The sequence below is a fragment of the Narcine bancroftii genome, chromosome 10 (genome assembly GCF_036971445.1).
Source record: "Narcine bancroftii isolate sNarBan1 chromosome 10, sNarBan1.hap1, whole genome shotgun sequence".
NCBI classification, from domain to species: Eukaryota; Metazoa; Chordata; class Chondrichthyes; order Torpediniformes; family Narcinidae; genus Narcine; species Narcine bancroftii.
Genome location: NC_091478.1, coordinates 55,245,441 through 55,266,711, shown reverse-complemented (window position 1 = coordinate 55,266,711; position 21,271 = coordinate 55,245,441). Strand labels below are relative to the sequence as shown.

The 21,271-nt window shown below is 42.9% G+C and overlaps 1 protein-coding gene across 7 annotated transcripts in view; it reads right to left on the bottom strand.

Moving 5' to 3' along the window:
* The window catches only part of cnot1 (CCR4-NOT transcription complex, subunit 1), a 325,223-nt gene that overhangs the window by 288,321 nt on the left and 15,631 nt on the right, over positions 1-21,271 (bottom strand). For 5 of the 7 annotated variants that reach the window (XM_069900952.1, XM_069900955.1, XM_069900953.1 and 2 more), the window contains 2 exons: positions 17,044-17,190; positions 13,298-13,405 (listed from right to left, as the gene is read on the bottom strand). In XM_069900952.1, the coding sequence (XP_069757053.1) occupies positions 13,298-13,405; positions 17,044-17,190 (255 nt within the window). The remainder of the gene's footprint in view (positions 1-13,297; positions 13,406-17,043; positions 17,191-21,271) is intronic. The other 2 variants (XM_069900957.1, XM_069900958.1) reach the window with 1 other exon arrangement.

The following is a 21,271-nucleotide window of genomic DNA, read 5'->3' as shown; positions in this document are numbered from 1 at the left end:
AAAATAGAGACACATAAAATATCTAAAACTTTTTTTGAGAAAGTTTAAGAGTCAAGAACAGCAATAATGAAGAAATTAAAAGCCCAACCTGGGAAGAAAACAGATTTTAAAAGAGCTGAAAGTGCAGAAGAGTTGAGGCCTACCTTCCAGAAGGATCCACAAGTCTCGATTTCTGAAGTCCCGAAGACACAGAGGACTACCCAGGCCAGGATTTCTGTAACACCGGTGCCCTCCTTGCATTCGGCAATGCAAGTTGGCGCTGGCACAGCGAGTCCTGTTTCAAAGTGGGGGGGCACGACCACAACACAGGATGCACGCCCGGAGATTGGGGAGCACGGAGGTAGGCAGTCCATCTGCAAACACGACTGTGAGCGCATTGGTGCGGCCGATGGAGTGACGACTGCTAGCGCAGGGTCAGAGGATCAGTGCATGCACACTACTCCTGCACAGCCCAGGCTGCAGGCCCGGTTTTGGGGGGCAGGGTCAGATCCGCAGCCAAGTGGCACAAGCCGAAATAGTCGGCATGGAACCAGAAGAAATGCCGATAACTACTGAGGAAGAAGAGAAAGCAATATTGCAGGCTGCAAGAATCATAGAAGGTAGGTCTCCGAGATTTAAATCCCCTCCTTTACAAACTTTTAAAACTTTAACTGTTGAAGGGGAGGCTACAGTATCTTTATCTGAAGATTTCATGCGTAGAACGGATAATATGGCAATACAAGTTACGCATGGATTTATGGACAATAAGATCCAATTGGCTGAACTGAGAGGGAAAATGACCAATATTTATGAAGTGTCTACGATTAAAAAAGATGTAAACAAATGTTTAAGAGCAGTAGATACTGTGCAAGATGAATTTAAAGAAATTAATCGGGCGTTTCGTGATGCAACGACAAGGTAGAAAGATGTATGGAGAGGATGGACTATGTGGAACATTATATTTCAGGTTGGGATGTGCAAAAGCGAAAATTTTTGAAGAAAATTGATTCATTGGAGAATCAGAGTTGCCGGAGGATCCGGTGGTTTTTTCGGAAATGGATACCTGAGTTGTTGGGAGAAGATGCGTTTCAAGAAGGGCTAGAATTGGATAGAGCGCATAGGACAATACGGTGAAATCCTTTCCCAGATCAACCTCCACGAGCGGATCTTGTTCGATGTTTGCAGTATCAAGATCGTGAGATGATTCTACATTTGGCAATGCAGAAAGATCGCCAAAATCTGGGACCTTCAGTGGTAAAATTTAATGCTGATTTGAGTCAGAATGTTATAAGGAGACGCAAGGAATTTAATCCAGCAAAGGTAATGTTATGGAAGAAAGGTTACAGATTTGGCTTTTGGTGCCCAGCTGTGTTGAAAGTGTTTTATGGTAATTTTCAGGCTCAGTTTTTTGATATTTGCTAACTCTTTGCCAAAGAATCCAAACAGTTCTGAGTTGCAGAAACAACAGAAATCACAGGGATCTTCAAAGAAGAATGGGAATGGGAACGGAAGGAAGAATGTGGAGAAGCAGAAATTGATTGAGATTGGAGATGATGGTCAAGTTGCTGATGCCATGGGGTCTGTGGAATGAATGTCTGAACATGGAAAAAAAATTTTAAATTCGCTACTGGACTATCAGCTGGGTGGGGGGGGTGGACAACTCTGGATCTTACGAAGTCATCTGCTATTTGTGGTTTTGTCCACACCCAGTTAATAGAGGGGGGCACCACTGAAGTGTTTTTTTTTGTATTTTTTCCCCCAAATTTAGGGATTTATATTAATTTTCTATATTAGTAGTTTAAGGAGTTTTTTTGAGGAAGGGTTTGTTGTGTTGTGTGCCATTCGGAAGGGAACAATGAGTAAATTGAATTTCACGTCATTTACTGTTAAAGGGATTAATCATCCGATAAAAAGGAAATGCGTGTTGGATTATATCAAAAAGATGAAGGAGGACATTGCAATTTTACAAGAGACTCATCCGACAGAGAAAGAACATTTGAAGCTGAAATGGGATTGGGTCGGACACGTGATAGCGTCTTCCTTTAATTCGAAAGCTCGAGGAGTAGCAATTTTGATTCATAAAAAGGTGCCTTTTATTTTAGAATCTTTTTCTGCTAATACAGGTAGGGTCCTGAAGGTTAATTGTAAACTATTTGCATAAGTTTGGACTTTGATTAATTTGTACGCACTGAATGAAGATGATGTAGAATTTGTTACTGATGTGTTTTTGTATTTGAATCAATCAAATGTGAATATTATAGTAGATGGGGACTTTAACTGTTGTTAGAAAAATCTCCAAAAATTGTGAAGAAAACTAAAATGGCAAAAAGAATAACCAAGTTGATGGGGGATTTAAATTTAGTAGAAATATGGAGATGGATGAATCCGACCAAAAAAAGTTTTTTTATTCTGCACATCATGATTAGTTTTCAAGAATAGATTTTTTTTGGTATCAGCACATTTGCAGGGTAGAATCAGACAGGCTGAGTGTAAGAGTAGGATTCTGTCAGATCATTCATTATTATTAATTTCATGTAGTGTTGCTGAGGTGGCAGAAATTAGTTATCGTTGGAGATTTAATAAAATGTTGTTAAAAAACCTGAATTTATTAAGTTTGTATCAGATTAGTTTATTTTTAGAAACGAATAAAGGTTCAGTTCAGAGTAAGTTTACTTTATGGGATACTTTAAAAGCAGATCTGTGGGGCCAGATTATCAGTTATACAGCAAAAGTGAAGAAGCAATATATAGCAGAAACTCAGGAGTTAGAAAAAGAAATTGTAGCACGACAGAAGAAATTTCAGAAAAATTCAGAGGAAAATAAAATACAGTTCTCTAAATTGAAGGTGCGATATACCATGCAAACATACAATTATGAAAAAATGATTCAACAATCGAAACAGAATTGGGTGAGAGAGCTCACAAGGTTCTAGTTTGGCAGCTGAAAACTGAGCAAGTTTCTAGAACGATTAATGGAGTTCGGAGAAACTCAACTTACAAACCTCCGGACATTAATGATGAATTTCGTTAATTTTATTGGGACCTATATACATCTGAAGGGACTTCTGATATGGAGCAGATGGAATCTTTTTTGGCTAATTTAAATTTACCTTTATTAGAAAAAGAGGATATTAAGATGTTGGATGGTCCATTTACTGATTTGGAACTTAAGGCATTACAGTCTATGCTGAGTGGAAAATCGCCTGGAGAAGATGGATTTACAATGCAATTCCATAAAGAATTTTAAGATTTGTTATTTCCTGTATATAACAATGTACTTTAACAAGCCACTGGCCACTGATACAGGTTTATTTCCATAGTTATTTAAGGGCATTAATAAGTTGGACCAAAGAAAGACAGAGATCCATTAAAGTAGCTTCATTTCGACCAATATCTTTATTGAATGTAGATTACAAAATTGTAGCAAAGATTTTAGCAAACAGATTGCTTTTTTTTAAAACCGAAATTAGTACATGTGGATCAAGCAGGATTTATCAACAATAGGTATTCAGCTGATAATATTACTAAATTAATTACAATAATTAATGCTTCAAGACAGAAACTCAACCAGCCAATGATACTAGCGCTAGACGCGGAAAAGGCTTTTGACCGTGTGGAGTGGAATTTTTTATTTAAGGTGTTAGAAAGATTTAAATTTGAACCACTGTTTACAGGTTGAGTTATGGCATTATATATGAATCCTTCTGCTCGGTATTTAATTTGTTCAGATCAACTCAACAGGGCTGTCCGCTGTCACCAGCCTCATTTGCATTAGTTACAGAACCTTTAGCCCAAGCAATTAGGCAAGAAGTGAATAATAAGGGAATTACAATTGGTGGGCAAGAGTATAAAATTAATCTGTTTGCAGATGATGTGTTGATATTTTCTCATCCTAAGAATTCTTTAGAATCATTGCATAATTTACTGAAACGATACAGTGTGGCGGCACACATACTAGCGGTGAACTAGCCCCGCTTGTACCACCGCATGGCCATCGGGGGACCTCCTTGCCTCGTGGCTTTAGCCCAGCACGCACCTCAGGCAGGCGTGATGACGTCACCACCCAAGCAGGGGTGGAGCTCATGTTGCCCTTAAAGGGGCGTGCACGAGTTTTGAAATGAACGGTTTTTGAGAACCTCCAACATGGTGGTTGTGAGTGAGTCTTCATTATAGCTGCCGCTACATTGGTGACCCCGACGAGTCCAGACATTTTTCTGGCCTCTCAGCATGGATCCCACAGAGATCAACACTGTCGCGGTGCAACTGCCCCCCTTCTGGGCACATCGCCCACATATGTGCTTTGGGCAGGCGGAAGCACAGTTTCACCTCAAACACTTTTTCAGGTGCCATGATGTTTTACCACGTCGTGAGCGTACTCTATGAGACGACCGTGGCCAGGGTGGATTACCTCATCCACAACCCGCCGGACAATGGTAAATACTCTGCCCTCAAGAACCTCCTCCTCAGGGGTGGGAAGGAGTGGGGGGGAAGGGGAGAAAATGACAGTGTATATTCAAGAGGGAAATGTTTGTGTGTATTTTGGTTAACATGGTTCATAGTGTGAAAAATTAAAAAAATAAACCTCCTCCTTGGCACTTTCGCTCTCTACCCACAACTGCACCTCAGACTCCTGCATCTGGACGGAGTAGGAGAAAGAACCCCAGCAGCCTCAATGGATGAGATGCTGGCTGGCGGAGGATCACAAGCCCTGCTTCTTGTTCCGCCAGATCTTCCTTGAGCAGGTGCCCGAGTACATACAGCTCCTGCTGGCGGATGAGGACTTCTCTGACCCACAGCGAGTTGCAGCCCGCGCAGACATCCTCTGGCGAACCAAGCAGGAGAACAAAGCCGCCCTCAGCCAGGTCACCCGCGCAGGACAGAGTCAGCCGCAAGCCCCCCCAGTACAAGGTGGAAGAACACCACCCCATCTGTTACTTCTACCACCAACGCTGGGGGGCTGAAGCCCATAAAGCCTGCACCTTTCAGGGAAACGACTCACCCATCCGCTGTTGATGGCTGTGGCGGCTGGCCACGCGAACAGCCTCCTGCACGTGACCGACAAGTCCACCAGCCGACGTTTCCTAGTGAACACCAGAACGGAACGTCTTACCCCTGACTGCCCTTGAGACCTGCACCAGAGTACGGGGCCCTACCCTGCAGGCAGCCAACAGATCCACCATCAAGATCTTTGGCACTCGCAGGGCACAGATCCAGATCAGGAAGGACAGTTTCCGCTGGACGTTCATGCTGGCCTCAGTGGGCACTGCACCTTTGGGGGCTGATATCCTCAGAGCGCATGGCCTGCTGGTGGATGTTATGGGCAAATGACTAGTGAATGCTCACGCTTTTCAGCCCGTCCGCCTCGATGCCAAAGGAGCCTGTAAGCTGGAGATAGCCGCCATTACCACTTCCAGGGATGAACATTTTAGCATATTCAATGAGTTCCTCACCATCCTGCAGCCGCAGTTCACTGCCGCCATGCCCCAACACAGGGTCTATCACCACGTCTCCATTCAGAGCCCCCCACTGCACACCAAGGCCAGGCAACTACCTCCAGAGAAGCTACAGCTTGCCAAGGAAGAGTTCTCCTGCCTGCAGGAGTTGGGAATCGTCCACAAGTCCAATAGTCCCTGAGCCTCCCCTCACCACATAGCCCCAAGACTTCCGGGGGCTAGTGACCCTGCGGGGATTATCAGCACCTGAATGACGCAACTATGCCGGACAGGTATCCCATCCCGCATATTCAAGACTTCACAGCAAACTTGCACGGCGCCTGGGTCTTCTCGAAAATCGACCTGGTATGGGGCTACTATCAGATCCCGGTCCATCCTGACGACATCGGTAAGACCGCGATCGTCACCCCATTTGGGCTGTTTGAATTCTTGCGATGCCTTTCGGACTAAAAAACATGGCCCAGACTTTCCAGCACCTGATGGACATAGTGGGCAGGGACTTGGAATTTGTGTTCATATACCTCGATGACATTCTCATTGCCAGCTGGGACAAGGTCCCAATGAGCACAAGGTCCATCTCTATACCCTGTTTGCCCATTTGGCAGAGTTCGGCCTCACGGTCAACGTGGCCATGCCAATTCAGCAAGCAGACACTGCAATTCCTGGGAAACACCATCTCGGCAGCCAGAGCCGCGCTGGCACCAGAAAATGTCGCTGCCGTGTGTCAGTTCCTGAAACCCAGCACCCTCAAGGACCCGCAAGAGTTTGTTGGCATGGTGAACTTTTACCATCGGTTCATCCATGGGGCAGCCCGCATCATGTGTCCGTTATTCTCGATGATCGCCGCGAAGGACAGCTCCTGGTTTGGTCAGAAGAGGCAGAGAGTGCCTTCGCTGCAATAAAGGACCTGCTGGCAAGTGCCACGCTATTGGCCCACACGCACCCAGAGGCCCACAGCACGCTCTCAGTAGATGACTCGGCACAGCTGTTGGGGGCGTGCTGGAGCAGTAGGTCGTTGGCCAGTGGTATCCGCTGGCCTCCTTCAGCAGGCACCTCCAACCCCTGGAACTCAAGTACAGCACCTTCGACAGGGAGATCCTGGCCCTGTATCTGGACATTAGGCACTTCCAGGAGGCCAGGCTGTTCACCGCATTCATCGATCACAAGCCGCTCACGAAGGCCCTCGCGATGGCCAAAGATCCCTGGTCGGCTCACCAGCAATGGCACCTGTCCTACATGTTGGAGTTCACCACCGACATCTGGCACAGGGCAGGTAAAGACAATGTTGCGGTGGACGCGCTTTCAGGACCCGCAATCCACAGCCTTACCCCCGACCTAAACTACACCCAGCTGGCAGAGGCCCAGAGGGAGGACGCAGAGACACAGGGCCTCCGCACCAACATTACAGGGCTCTGCCTCGAAGACATATTTGCCGATCAGCCCGGACACGCTGCTCTGCGATGTTTCCACCGGATCGCCGCACTAGGTAGTCCCGCTGCAGTGGTCAACGATCTAGCACACCCCTCAGTCAAAACATTGGTGCAGATTGTGGCAAAGCAGTTTGTGGGGCACGGGCTCAAGAAGGAGGTAGCGCATATGGCCTCCAAGGTCCATCGGCAAACTAATGCCCCAATTCAACAGTTCGACCCAATGGCCAAAAGGTTCCAGCACAAGCCGCTGTCCAGGGAGGTACGCTGCTTGCTGACTGTGGTCAACCGAACCACAAGATGGCCAGAATCCATCCCCATCAAGGACACCTCTGCAGAAACGTGCACCAGGAACTTGCTTGCTCACTGGATTTCCAGTTTCAGAGACCCAGCACACATCACCAGTGACAGAGGTGTCCAATTCACGTCCGCCCTCTGGACACAGTCGGTGAGCCTGCTAGGGGTCAAGCTTCACTACACCACGGTGCATCACCACAAGCAAACGGCCTGGTGGAGCGATTTCACCATCCCTTGAAGTCAACAGGTACCCTGTGTCCTGCTTAGCATCAGGACGACTCTAAAGGAGGATCTGCAGGTATCATCCGCAGAGTTGGTTTACAGCAGGCTACTGTCACTGCCTGCCGTGTTTTTCAGCCCAGACAGACTCCACGAACGACAACCTAACTCTGTTGGCAGATCTCTGCAGCAAACTCACCTCGCTGGCACCCCCTCCTCCTACACACGACGGTAGCTGATCATCCCAACTGCCCAAAGAGTTAGATGTGGCCGAGTACGTCTTCGTCCGGCACAGCTCATACATAGCACCTTTGCAGCGCCCTTATAAAGGCCCCGACAGAGTCCTGCACCAATCTGGCAAGACCTTCACATTGGACATTGGGGGTAAAAGCGAACTGTTTATGGTGGACCGCCTCAAGGCGGCGCACCTGGACCTCACTCAACCGATTCAAATGGCCCAGACTAAATGCCAAGGTCGTCCGCCCAAGCAGCGGGATGCGCAAGCCAGTTCGGGGGGTGGGGGGGGTTGTGCTGCAGCGCACACTCATGGTGAACCGGCCCCACTTGTGCCGCTGCATGGCGGGGCAGCCACAAAAAAATGGTGCCATCGGTGGACCTCCTTGCCTCGAGGTTTTAGTCCAGCGTGCGCCTCAGGGAGGCGTGATTACGTCACTGCCCGCGCTGGGGCAGAGCTCACGTTGCCCATAAAGGGGCGCGCGCGAGTTTTGAAATAAACTGTTTTTGAGAACCTCCAACGTGATGGTTGTGAATCTTCATGCTGCCGCTACAACAGGGTAATTTTGAGCTATAAAGTAAATTGGGATAAAAGTGAGATATTACCAATACCAGATGGAGACTCTTCAGATTGTAACCAGCTTACGAAGTTTAAAATGGTCGAATAAAATTAAGTATTTAGATGTAATAGTGGATAAAGAATATCAAATTTATAAAGCTTAAATTATGTGCTTTTATTAAATAAGATTAAATTTGATTTAAATAGATGGAAGGAGTTACCATTAACACTGATAGGACATGTAAATTGTATTAAAATGAATAGATATCATTCAATATTTGTTTCAATCCATTCCAAGTGCTCTACTGGGAAAGTTCATTTGTTTTTATGGAAAACCAAGTTGTTTGGAGTCTCTATGCAAAAGGTGACATGGCGGTATGACTTAGGAGGCCTTCAATTATCACATTTTCAGAGTTATTATGAAGCAGCACAATTAAAGTTTATTAATACTGTTTGATTTTGATCAACCTGTGTGGAGGAAGGTGGAGATGGATTAAATACAGGAAATAATTTTATATACAAATGGAATCTATTGCTTTTACAGCAGTATAAACTGCTAGTATTGAAACATTTGATAGGGGTATGGTATAAATGGAATCAACTTATAGGATCGAAAGGCAAAATTTCAATTAAGACACCACTATATCAGAATCAGATAATTCCATTCTCTATGAATAATCCTTATTTGAAAGATTGGGAATCAAAAGGAGTGATATTAGTGGAGGAGTTTTTTGAAGTAGGTTTACTTCTTTCGTTTAATAGACAGAGAAGTTTGGTATATAACAAAATACTTATTTGCTTACTATCAAGAACGAGATTTATTATTAGAATGCTTTGGTGGAGAATTAATATTACCTGGCCAAATGAAATTTGAGAGATTAATTGTTGACAAGGGGAAAAAGGAATTTGTCTCAAATGTTCCTATTACAGGAAAAGATGAAGGTGGATATATTTAAAATAAAAGATAAATGGGAGAAAGACCTATCTATTCCTGTGTCTGTGGAGTAGTGGTCGGATATGTGCCTGGAGAGTGTTACGAAATTAATGTACGATATAGTTTAGTTAATTATATTTTTTATTGCATCAGTTATACTTAACTCTCAAAAAATTGAAAAAATATGGTTTAGAATATCAGATTTGTGTTTTCAGTGTAATGATCAGACAGGTACTTTTCTTTTACATTCAGTATGGGATTGTACAAAGATTAAGCCCTTTTGGGAAAAAGTAATTAATTTTTTTGCTAGATTTATTCAAAATAGATTTATATGTTGATCCATAGGTATGCTTATTGGGATATATGAATACAATTACAGCAAATTTATGTTTGGAGAAACCTCAAATTGCACTTATACGTCTAGGATTAGCAGTGGCTAGAAAATGTATAGCTGTAACTTGGAAAAATTATGTTGAATTGAGTATACAAAGATGGCAAAATGAAATTTAATCAGGTATCTATTAGGAGAAGATAGCATATAATTTGTGGAATAATTATCCTTTTTAAAATGTGAGAATATATGGAATAAATGTTTTTACAAATTTGGCACCCATATACCAAAATATTGTCCTCTCTGTACTCCAGACAAACAAGATTCTCCCGAGTTGATATCAATAAATTTATGTGTGTTAGATAACATCCCTCTGTGCAATCCTAAATATCTACTTTTTTTCCTTTGTTTATATAGCTATATTATATCTATTATGTTAGCTGTTCTGAGGGAGGGGTTTTGGTGTAGGGGTTAATACCATCATGGTATTTAGGAATTTGTATAATTATATGAATTTTTATTACTGCATGCATGGACATTTTTAAATAAAATATTCAAAAAAGAAATCCATATTGCAGTGGCCCCAGCCACTGCAAAACTTTTAAAAAGCACCATCTCTTTGCACAAGGATAACTCCTAGATTCAGTCATGTGGTAATCATTACATGCCCCAATTTTGTTAAGGGTGGAGGGAAAGAAAAAAATGGGCAACACCCCATTCAAAACAAATTAATGACAGATATAAATGGGTACATCCTTGAAGCCATTAAGGAGATCTAGTAGTTTACATAAAGGCAACATGTTTCACTTAGAATAAGAGAAAAAAGGTACTCTTTGATGAACAGAAAGAAAGAAGCTATCATCTGGAAAACTCTGAAGGGGGCAAGTTTCTTCAGCAAGACACTGGAGTGGCTGATTAAAAAAAGGAATCAGTTGTGGATGTCCTGGAACAACAAATCACTCTGAAAACCGACAAGAACATTCCTGAGCGGTAACCATTTACCTTTCAAGCACCAAAGCCTGGCGAACTTTATAAACGTTAAATTCAGTGCATAGAATAAGAATTGCCTGCAACCAGTGAACTTGGAGGAATAACAAGTGAGATTGGACTGTGAACCAAAGAACTTTTCCGAACTTGCACACATTACATACACATGCACTTAGAATTAGAAGGGGGTTAAGTAAGTCAATAGAGATAAGTTAAAGGTTTATTGTATTTTCATGTTTAAAGATAATTAATAAATCATAGTATAGAGTGTAGGAGCTGGGAGGTGATGCTGCAGCTGTTTAAGGCATTGGTGAGGCCAGGTTTGGAGTACTGTGCTCAGTTCTGGTCTCCAAATTATAGAATATAGATAGGATGGAGAGGGTGCAGAGAAAGTTTACAAGGATGTTGTCTGGCTTACAGCATCTGGATTACAGGGAGAGATTAAGGAGACTGGGACTTTATTCATTGGAACGTAGACGACTGAGAGAGGGGACTTGATAGAGATATTTAAAATTATGAAAGAAATAGATAGACTTGACAAACAGATTCTCCCTGAGGGCAGGGAAGGTTGGAACAAGAGACCATGAGTTATGGGTAAAGGGGCAACAATTTAGGAGATATATTAGAGGTGGCTTTTTCACTCTGAGTGGTGGCAGAATGGAATGATCTTCCAAATTAGATAGTTGCGGCAGGGTCCCTTCTGTCATTTAAGAGAAGGTTGGATGTATAAATGGAGGTGAGGGGGTTGGAGGGTTATTGGCAGAGAGCAGGAGGTTTAAGCTAGTGGAAATGTTCTAGTGAATCGGTGCGGACTCGAAAGGCCGACATGGCCCGTTTCCGCTCCGTAAATGGTTATATGGTTATATAAAAACAACTTTTGTTTAAGTAATGATTTGTCAGTGAATATCTATTGCTGTTGGGTTTTGGGGTCCTCTGGGTTCGTAACAGTAGAAATAAGTTTTGATATGGTAAAAATGGGAGAAGATCCCTTATAAAGGATGGAATGAAGGAAAGACCTTGGGTGGAACTAAAACTGCTAGGACCAAAATCGTTGCCAGGAGCTGTACAACCCTAAACAGTACTGGCAATGGAAGGCATTGAATATATCAGGAAATAAAAGATCCATGTAAAATAATTCTGGATACTAATCAATACAAATATAAACTGGACAAACCAAAATATTAATGAGCGTGAATTCATGAAGTGCATAAAATGATTTTCTGGATCAATATGCTGAGAAACCAAATAGGAAGCAGACTATTTTTGATTCAGTATTGGGCTATGATAAAGGATTATTTAACATTTATGTATTAAAATCAATAGCCAATGAACAATTAATAGAATTGTGCCTCAAGGCACAAAAAGTAAATATCATGTTAGATCTAGGGGTTTCTGGTGTCAAAAAGTGCAATGATTTATCCAAGTATCTATTTGATTGATTGAGACAAGATGAGAGGTTATGGGTGAAAGGTGAAATATTTAAGGGGGATATTAGGATGGTGAGTGTGGAATGATCTGCAAGCAGAAATGGTGGATGCAGGTTTGATTCAACATAAAAGAAATTTGGATAGATACATGAATGGGAAGGATATGGAGGGCTATAGTCCAAGTGCAAATCAATGGCAAAAAAATTGTTTGGCATGGACTAGAAGGGCCTGTTTCTGTGCTGTAGCTTTCTATGGATCTAGGTATTAGTGTTGAGCAGAACATAGGTGCCCTTACATTATAGGTACTTCAGGCATTCGGGTGACAACTTTTTTTGGTCTTTGTTACAAATGAATACAAAAATTAAAGAATTATTTGTACCATTATACATGAACCTAACAAGTCTGTACCTGGAATTGTGTATACAAGTCTTGTTTCAAGAAACAGTACATTTGCAACAGATGGGATGCAGTCCTCAATATTATTTCTAAGAATGGAGCATTTTCCATTGGGGAAGAGTTAATAAAGACTCAGGCTATAACTTTGAAAATAAGAAAATGAGAATCAATGCTACTGAATTAAACAAAAATTTGTCTAATATTCTATCAAACTTCTGTAGTGCACAGGTTTAGGGATTCGTCAACCCAAAAGTGCAAGTTACAAACATCGTCTATCACAGGTTCTGACCTCCAACCAATGAATGCATCTATGCAAGGCAATGCCTTAAGATGTCACCTATCATCATAAAGGGCTCCCATCACCCTGGTCACAACCATTTCTCACTTCAGGCAGAAGATACAGAAGCCTGAAGAACAGAAACCCTCAGCTCAAAGTTTCTTTCACACAGCTATCAGACTCAAACTTTTCCTTGTTACACCAATAAGGGAATTCTCTAACACCTCAAAAGGATAGCCTGCACTATTGACATGGCATTTTTGCACTAGGATAACTGATTTTTTGTTGTTGTATTTATTGTCTTTATATTTCAAATAAGTAGTTTTTTTTAAATAGTAAAAAAAACTCAAAGTACCTTTTCATATCCAGCAAGAATTTTGGAATACATGTACATTGTACAATGAATATGAAAATAAATTGATCATTTTCAAAATTCTTACAAGGATTACATATTCCTCTTGATGGAAGGTAAAGAACCAGGCACAAAAATAACAATTTGACCATTCAGGAATGAAATGAGAAAGATTTGGGAAACAAATCTTGGGATTTTTATACCCAAAGGGATGGTGGAACTTTAGATGCCAAGAACAATATTGAAAGCAATACAAAAAATTGTATATTAAGGGAATCAAGAGATGGGATGAGCACAAAGTGATCAGGCCCATGATATTACTGAATTATAAAACAGCAAGATGCCAATGAGCTTGTTCCCACTACTTTTAATATTCCTATCTTATTCAAAATATATCTGCATAAAAATTTTAAAAACTTTCAATACCTGATGGAAATCTTTGCCGCTACTTTTACCATCGCCACTGAAATCCACGTGCGAGAATAGACAGCGTAATAAATGTCTGTCTGCCTCAGGGCCGTGTCTGTTCACAATCTGGAAAGTAAAAAGAGCATATCAACTCAAGTATTCTCTTCTAAAATAATTATCAACAGTTAAAACACTTGATATATATTTTTCATAAATGTACAGAACTATAATGGCTTTGCTTGAGTATATGCATTGGAGCATGATAAATTTCTAATCTGTCCAGGAAATAGCTATTTTGTATCTCATTAATGGGCTTCAAAATTTGGAACAATATTTTTCTTTAAGGTGCAAATGTAGATCAGATTGTAGAACAGTGTTCTACCACTGTCCAAAGATGGACACCAAGACCCTAAAAACAAAACAAAGGAGCAAAGCAGCTCCAGAACCAAGGTGCAGATTAGAAGCTTCAAGTTGGAAACTACTAATTGTTAGATTTGTTAACAAAATTTACTCAATGTAAACTAGAACTAGAAATTCCCGAACTATTTCAGATGACATGCATAAATGGAAGAGACAAATCTAACACCCCATCAAATATATTGACAGAAGAAACACCTTTGTATCAGGTTAGAAGAACAATTAATCAATTTAGAAGATGGCAAATATTTTCCCTGTTAGGCTCTACAAATGTACTGCAAAGTAAGAACTGCTTCTCCAATGAACAAAGATCAAAGAGCAGCATTCAAGTAGTAATAATGTGCAAATATTTTGTCACCAAATTAAAAGTCACCAATTTCATGCATTTTAGTCAATAACCTCTTCAGTGCAACCTTCTTCCCAATTTTTCTGTGCTCCTGGTTCCTATACGTCTTACTGATCATGCAAATGTGATACCCGGTGCTCTTTTTGTGCTTCGGTGGTCCTGCAGTCATCCACGGCCTACTCCGCAGGCCAACAGAGGAAATGGCCATCGAATGCAGCGATCAAACACACAATGCGAGTTGAGCAGCATGTTCCCATAGGCCGCAACAGCAGAGGCTAAACCAATCACCAGCAGTGGATTGCAAGGGGTCCAACTCTGGCCAGCGGATCACAAGGCAACCAATCTGTGGCCAGCAGATCAAGCCTGTGGTGATACAGCAGTCAGGCTTTAAAAGGCAGACCAGATAGCTGAATAAACTCAGTGTCAACTGTACTCTCTCAGTGTGAGCCTCTTTCTTCAAACAATAACTCTGAGCTATAACCGTAGCAGTATGCTACAGTGGTGACGACTGGTCCAAATGGCACTTTGGACTCAATCAGCCTGCAATCAATGCGGTATCATTGAAGGTGCCTTCTGGATGGTGCAACCACGAGTGTGGTTCTAGCAAGCCAAGGCACAGTTCACCATTCACCAGATCTCTGCCGATGACGCGCGCTGCTACTACCTCATAGTAAGCGCCCTTAACCAGAACACCGTGGCCCAGATTATTGACCTCCTTCAGCAGTCCCCAGAGCAAGTATGTGGCCATCAAGGTGCTACTAACATGCATTTTGGGCTCTCGAAGCGCGAGCACGTTCTGACCGTAGACAGTTTGGAGGATAGGGCCCCTTCTGCCCTCAAGAGTGAGATGTTCGCTCTCAACAATGGCCACACCTCTTGCCTACTGTTTCAGCAGATCTTTCTGGAGCAGCTGCCTGACGACATCCTGCTGCTCATCGCAGAAGAGGATTTCAATGACCCCAGAAAAGTAGCTGCCCAAATGGACAAGCTATGGGTGGCAGAGAGACACCTGTGCTACACTGGAACAGGTAACGACACCTCGACAACAGCAACCAGTCAGGAAACCCACCACCCGAATAACCAACCACCTAAGCGACAGACCCTACTGGTGAGCAGTACTTTTTTTTTTAAAAATCAACAGTGGGGTTCCATGGCCAGTCAATGCCACTCCAGGGAAACACCAAAACCGATCGTTGATGGCTGCGACAACTGGCCACTACACAGTCTCCTCCATGTCCAGAACTCCCTGTCGGGCCACCGCTTCCCGGTCAACACCCTTTCCCTGTCCAGCTTAGAGTCATGCAGCAGGAAGGTGAGTCAAAAACTACAGGCGGCCAATGACTAATATCCTGACTTTTGGTGCCAACACAATTCCCCTTTGCTTCAGGGATGAATGTTTCACATGGAAGTTCATGGTGGCAGCTGTGCAGCAGCTGTTACTGGGTGCCAACTTCCTCAGGGCCAACTCCTTGTTGGTGGGCATTAAGGGGCATTAGCTGGTACACACCAAGACTTTCCAAACCCTCTCTCTACATGGCATTGAACTTACAACTCCCACCTGCACTCGGTGATTACTGCTGATAATGAATTTGCTTCAATCCTGGCAGAATTCCTCTCTATCGTTACACCATTTCAACTCAGCAGAGTCTAAACATGGGGTGTGGCACCAGATCATCAGAGAGGGCCCTCCTCTCCCCAGAGCAAGCGCCTCCCCTCCATTCCCCCCCCCCCCGCGAAACTCAAACTGGCTTGAGAGGAGTTTTGGAAGATGGGAGAAACTTGGCATTATGCAGCGCTCCAACAGCCAATGGGCCTCCCTCTCCATATGGTACCAAAGGTGGCAAGGGGTTGGAGGCCTTGCGAAGACTACTATCACCTCAATGAGGCCATCACGCCTGACAGGTATCCAATGCCCCATATTCAGGACTTGGCTAACCTATATAGGGCACAGATACTTTCTAAGGTGGACCTCAGAGGTTATCACTAGATCCCAGTCTACCCTGACAACATTGCTCACACTGCCATTATAACCCCCTTTGGTTTATTTGAGTTCCTTCGCTTGACCTTTGGATTAAAAAGCGCAGCTCAAGCATTCCAGAGGTTAATGGACGAAGTGGGCCAGGATCTGCAATTCATCTTCATTTATTTTGCTAGCCAGCCACAACCATACTGAGCATGCCACTCACTTAAGACTGTTGTGCTCCAGAACAAGCGAGTTTGGCTCAACCATCAACCCTGCCAAGTGCCAGTTTGGCCAAGAGACAATCGATTTCCTGGGACATTGTACTGTCCAACATGGAGCCAGGCTGTTACCTGCAAAAGTGGACACCATTCCATCTTTTCCTAGACCATCAATTATGAAGGGCCAGCAAGAGTTGGCAGAGTTGGTCCATTTCTATCACCGCTTTATACCAGCGGCAGCCCATATCATGAGCCCATTATTCCCCATTATGACAGGGCACAAGAAGAACATTGAATGGACAAAGGAAGCAGCTGAGGATTTCCAGGCAGCTGAAGACACCTTGACCAATACCACCCTCTTTGTGCATCCAAGGGCAGACGCCCTCAATTGCCCTCACAGAGGACAGCTCCAGCACAGAAGTCAAGGGTGTACTTGAGCAACTGGTTAATAGACAGAGGCAGCCACTAGCTTTTGCAGTAAACACTTCAGGCCACCAGGGCTCAAGTATAGTGCCTCTGGTCGGTAACTGTTAGCATTATACCTGGAGGGCAGGAAGTTCAAAATGTTCAGACCACAAGCTTTCAGCTTTCAGCAAGGTTTCAGACCAGTGGTCAGCCAGGCAACAGCAGAACCTGTCCTATATCTCTGAATTCTCAACTGACATTAAGCATATTGCTGAGAAGTCCACTGTGGTAGTCAATGTTCTATCATGACCAGCTGTACTAGCAGTGCATGCCCCACCCGAGGCCTCGACTAAGTGGCCAGGGCTGAAGCACAGCAAGCAGACCACAACATCCCAGCATACCAGACGGCACTCACCAGCCTCCAACGAGAGGGCATCCAAATCGCCCCATCATTCCGGCTGCATGGAAAAGGCGGGTGTTCGACTCTGTCCATAATAATCTGGCTCACCTCGCCATCAGAGAAACAGAAAAAATGGTGGCCAGTAGATATGTCTGGCATGGCCTGTGGAAAGAGGTCACTTGGTGGGCCAAAGCATGCAGGCAGTGCCAGGCATCAAAGATTCAAACACACAAGGCCACCCCCCACCCCCACCCCGTCCTTCAAGCCAATCGTTCAGCCACGTGCATATAGACATTGTTGGCCCCCTACCAATATCCAGGGGCACATGTTATCTGTAGACCATGATCGATCGCTGATTAGATGACTCGAGTCAGTACCATTGGCAGAAACTACTTTGGAGGCATGGGCATTGTTAAACACCTGGGTGGCACGTTTTGGGGTTCCTGAATATCTGATATTCGACGGGGGCCCAATTCACTTCCAGCCCGTGGGCTGCTTTGGCAAATGCCCTGAGGACCCAACTCCACCAGACCATATTGCCCGCAGACCACAGGTTGAAGAGGTTGCACCTGAAGACAGCCCTCATAACCCAGCTCACTGGGCCAGTGAACTCCCTGGGTGCTCCTCTGATTTCGCACCACTCCAAAAGAGGATCTCGAAGCATCCTCTGCTGAGTTGGTCTACAGCATGCCATTAGTCATCCCAGGCAAATTCGTACCCAGATCTAAGGATACAGGGGAACCCCCGGCAGCTACCTTGTCTTGCCTGCGTGAGCACCTAGGCACACTGGCCCCTACGCAGCCCAGGACCCACAAAAAAACTTTATGGACTGTGGGCACGTAATTGTACAACACAGGGCACATCAGCCACCCCTCCAGCAGCTTTACGAAGGGCCATACCACGTCATCAAACACAAAGGCTCCACCTGCATGTTGGACATCAGTGGCAGGGAGGAGATCTTCACTGTCAACTGGGTAAAACCGGCCCACTTGGACTTTAGACCTCCAGTCATTTATCCAACTCCATGGCAGAGGGGGCGGCGTCCAAAAAAAAAAAAAACACCATCACTGGTTCTGGTGGGGAAGTGGGGTGAGTTGCGGCCCACAGTCTACTCCACAGGCAGACACACAGGAAACGGCTGTCGAACGAACAGACAACATGTGAGCTGAGTGGCCTATTACCATAGGCCGTAACAGCAGAGGCTAAACCAGCCAACCATCAGCAACGGATCACAGGAGGTCCAATCTGCAGCCGGCAGATCACAAACCATATCCGTGATGCAGCAGTCAGCCTATAAAAGGCAGAGCAGATAGCCAAATAAACTCAAGAGTCCACTGCACTCTCTCGACGTGAGCCTCTTTCTTCAAGCAATAAACCTGACATAACTGTAGCAATATGGTACACTCCTAATTTTTTTTCTATCTTTAAAATGGAACTGTATCATTATAATGCCACATCTCCAAATTTATGCTTCAACTGGAAAGTCAAACAATTCTACATATACACCAAACTTAGATAAGGCACATCAGGAAAAAAACCATTTGTTAAGCTTGCTCTTGCAGGATTCAAGCTGCAATTCAATACCATCATACAACTCCAATTGAATAGCCAGCAAATAAGCACTAATTCCATCACGGAAATATTTTGATACTTGTACAATCTTATATTGAAAGGCAGAATCAAACGTCTTCAAATAAATGTCCAATTTCAGGTTGAGCAAATAAATTGATGGCAAGAATTCATAACATTAACAACATGAAACTAAATTAAAACAAATAGCAAATCTGGATCTAAAAAATGTTCTTGATGCTTAGAATTTAAGTGATAAATTAACCTGGCCAATGTTTTTGTGTACTTAACATTCAAAGTTATATGGTCGTGCTTCCTAATAAAGTTGAATGCTGCTTCAGGAGTGTTGAGTGTATTTCAAACAACAATAATGGAGATTGTGTTTTTTGAGTGGAAAATGGATGTCTTAAAGAGCTTGCTGCTATGGTTTTTGGCAGCTGTCTTGTTTTGGGGTGGTAGGGAAGATTTTTCAATGCCGTTAATGTTCTAGGAGCCTATACAAGCCCTGGTCATGCACAGTTATCTCTAATCTAATAGTTGCTTTATGGTCTTATCAAGGCCAACACCAGGAGTTTTGATACAATTTGTGCTTTCCAACCTACATTTTCAGCCAAGGATAATGGATAACCTCTTAAATTTTGTTATCTGGAATATTAAGGGTTTAAAATCACCCTGTTAAAAGAAGGAAAGTTTCTCTCACAAACAATTTAAACATATATTTAGAATTCAGACGTGGTGGGGGGGGGGGGGGGGGGGGGGGGACATCATTTTCACTCCACTTTCCTGGCCAAAGCTTAGAGTTCAATTTTCAAAAATATTTAATTTTAATTTTCATGTAACAAATAGAGTCTATTTATCCCCACCCTCATACAACAAATCAATTAAATTACATTGATATGAATTCCAGTGGGGGTCAAAGACCTCTACAGAAACCTAAGAAAGAAAGCAATCAGAAAGGCTAAGCAACAAAGGATTAAATAAAAGTTAAAAACTCAAAATGAAACTGAAATAAAAAGCATCGTCTGTCCCAGATCACATTAATTTCCCTGCTGGGACAGATTGCTACAGTACCTATATTTCGCAGGGGGGGGGGGGGGGGGAAGAGAAAGAGATAATCAATAAGGTTGCCTCACCCTAACTAATGTGTTTCCTCCTTAGATTCTATATGATTTTCTGCAGGGGAATTGGGGGGGGAGGGGGAGTAGAGGAAGTGGAGGGTTTCAATTTTTATCTCAGATTTGATGAAATTAAACTTCCAGCCTCATTCAATGAAGCATGCATCACTCTTGTTGCAAAGAGAAAGGAAAAGATTCCTCCTATAAGCCAACCTCTATTAAATGTTGATGTCAAAATTTTGGCCAAAGTTTTAGCCCATTTGATTGAATATAATTGATGGTAAAGTGTTCTCCAAAGATCAAACTGGTTTTGTTAAAAACCACCACTCATATTTTCCTTAATTTTTTTCCAGTTGCTTGAATTCCAGATTTATTACTGTAATTACTTTATACAACTGACTCCAAAAGCCCACATTACAACAGACCATGTTTATTGCTCAAGTAATTGACAATGTGGATGACAAACTGTGCCACAGACTTCAAGAACACCTTTACATTCTGGACAGTTCAGCAGAAAGCTCATCTGACACACTGGCCATAAACTTTTCCAATCTTCCATGATTTGTCCAATAATCATCTGCAATCTTTCTTGTCCATAATTCACTAATGGCCTCATTACTCTGCCTTTACTATTGACCTCTCTAGCCCAATGAAAAGTAAACTGTAGGAATCAATGTACCACAAACCATCCAGAATAAAGGCACACAAATAGAACATTTTGATTCCTTCATTCCTATTCTAGAAACAATTACATTTTACCTTTCCAATATTTTTTCTGAATTCTACTAATTTTTTTTTTCTTTACACATGACAACATTACAACAGGCTATTTGGCCAAACTAATGCTCAAGCTTCTTCCTATCATTCATCCAAGCCTACAAGCTTAACCCTCTACTTCATATACATTTAGGACTCCTAATATGCATTTAGGGAGAAGCTTGACAAGCTTCATCCTGTGCAGTTTCTTCTGAATTCCTCATTGGATTTCTAGGTAACAATCTTGTAGTGTAGGTCTATTGTTATGCTCATCTGTATGAATTCAATGCCCTGCACCTTTGCAGAAAATGTGCATCAGTACCATCCCTATTTTAATAGGGATTATCAACTGGAAAAACACTCCAAGGAAGTGAAGAATAGGTTCTCCAATTCTTCAGTTATCTGTTCATTTAGTTGCAATGAACAAAATTAGACATTATAGAAAAATATTTAGAAACAGCAAAGAAAATCCTACCAATTACAATCTAAATGCAGCATCAGCTTGATACACAGTCAACAAGAGCACAATTTTCAAAGACAGAACGGAGAGTTAAAAGATGAAATGAAGAAATCTGAAATTTTAAAACTACTTCCATTATAACAAAGCAGACTAGAAAAACCAGGGGAAAAAATTCTGAACTCCATAATCGTCATCTTTATCACTCCAACAGCACCCAACCTTAGATTCCTCATAGAATCCCTATTTGTGTTGTGCAAACATTCATTTCCCTGTAATTTTTCTGGAAAAAACCGACTTGCTGAATCTGTAGCAGCCCCAATGCAAATTCAGTACTTTAATTACC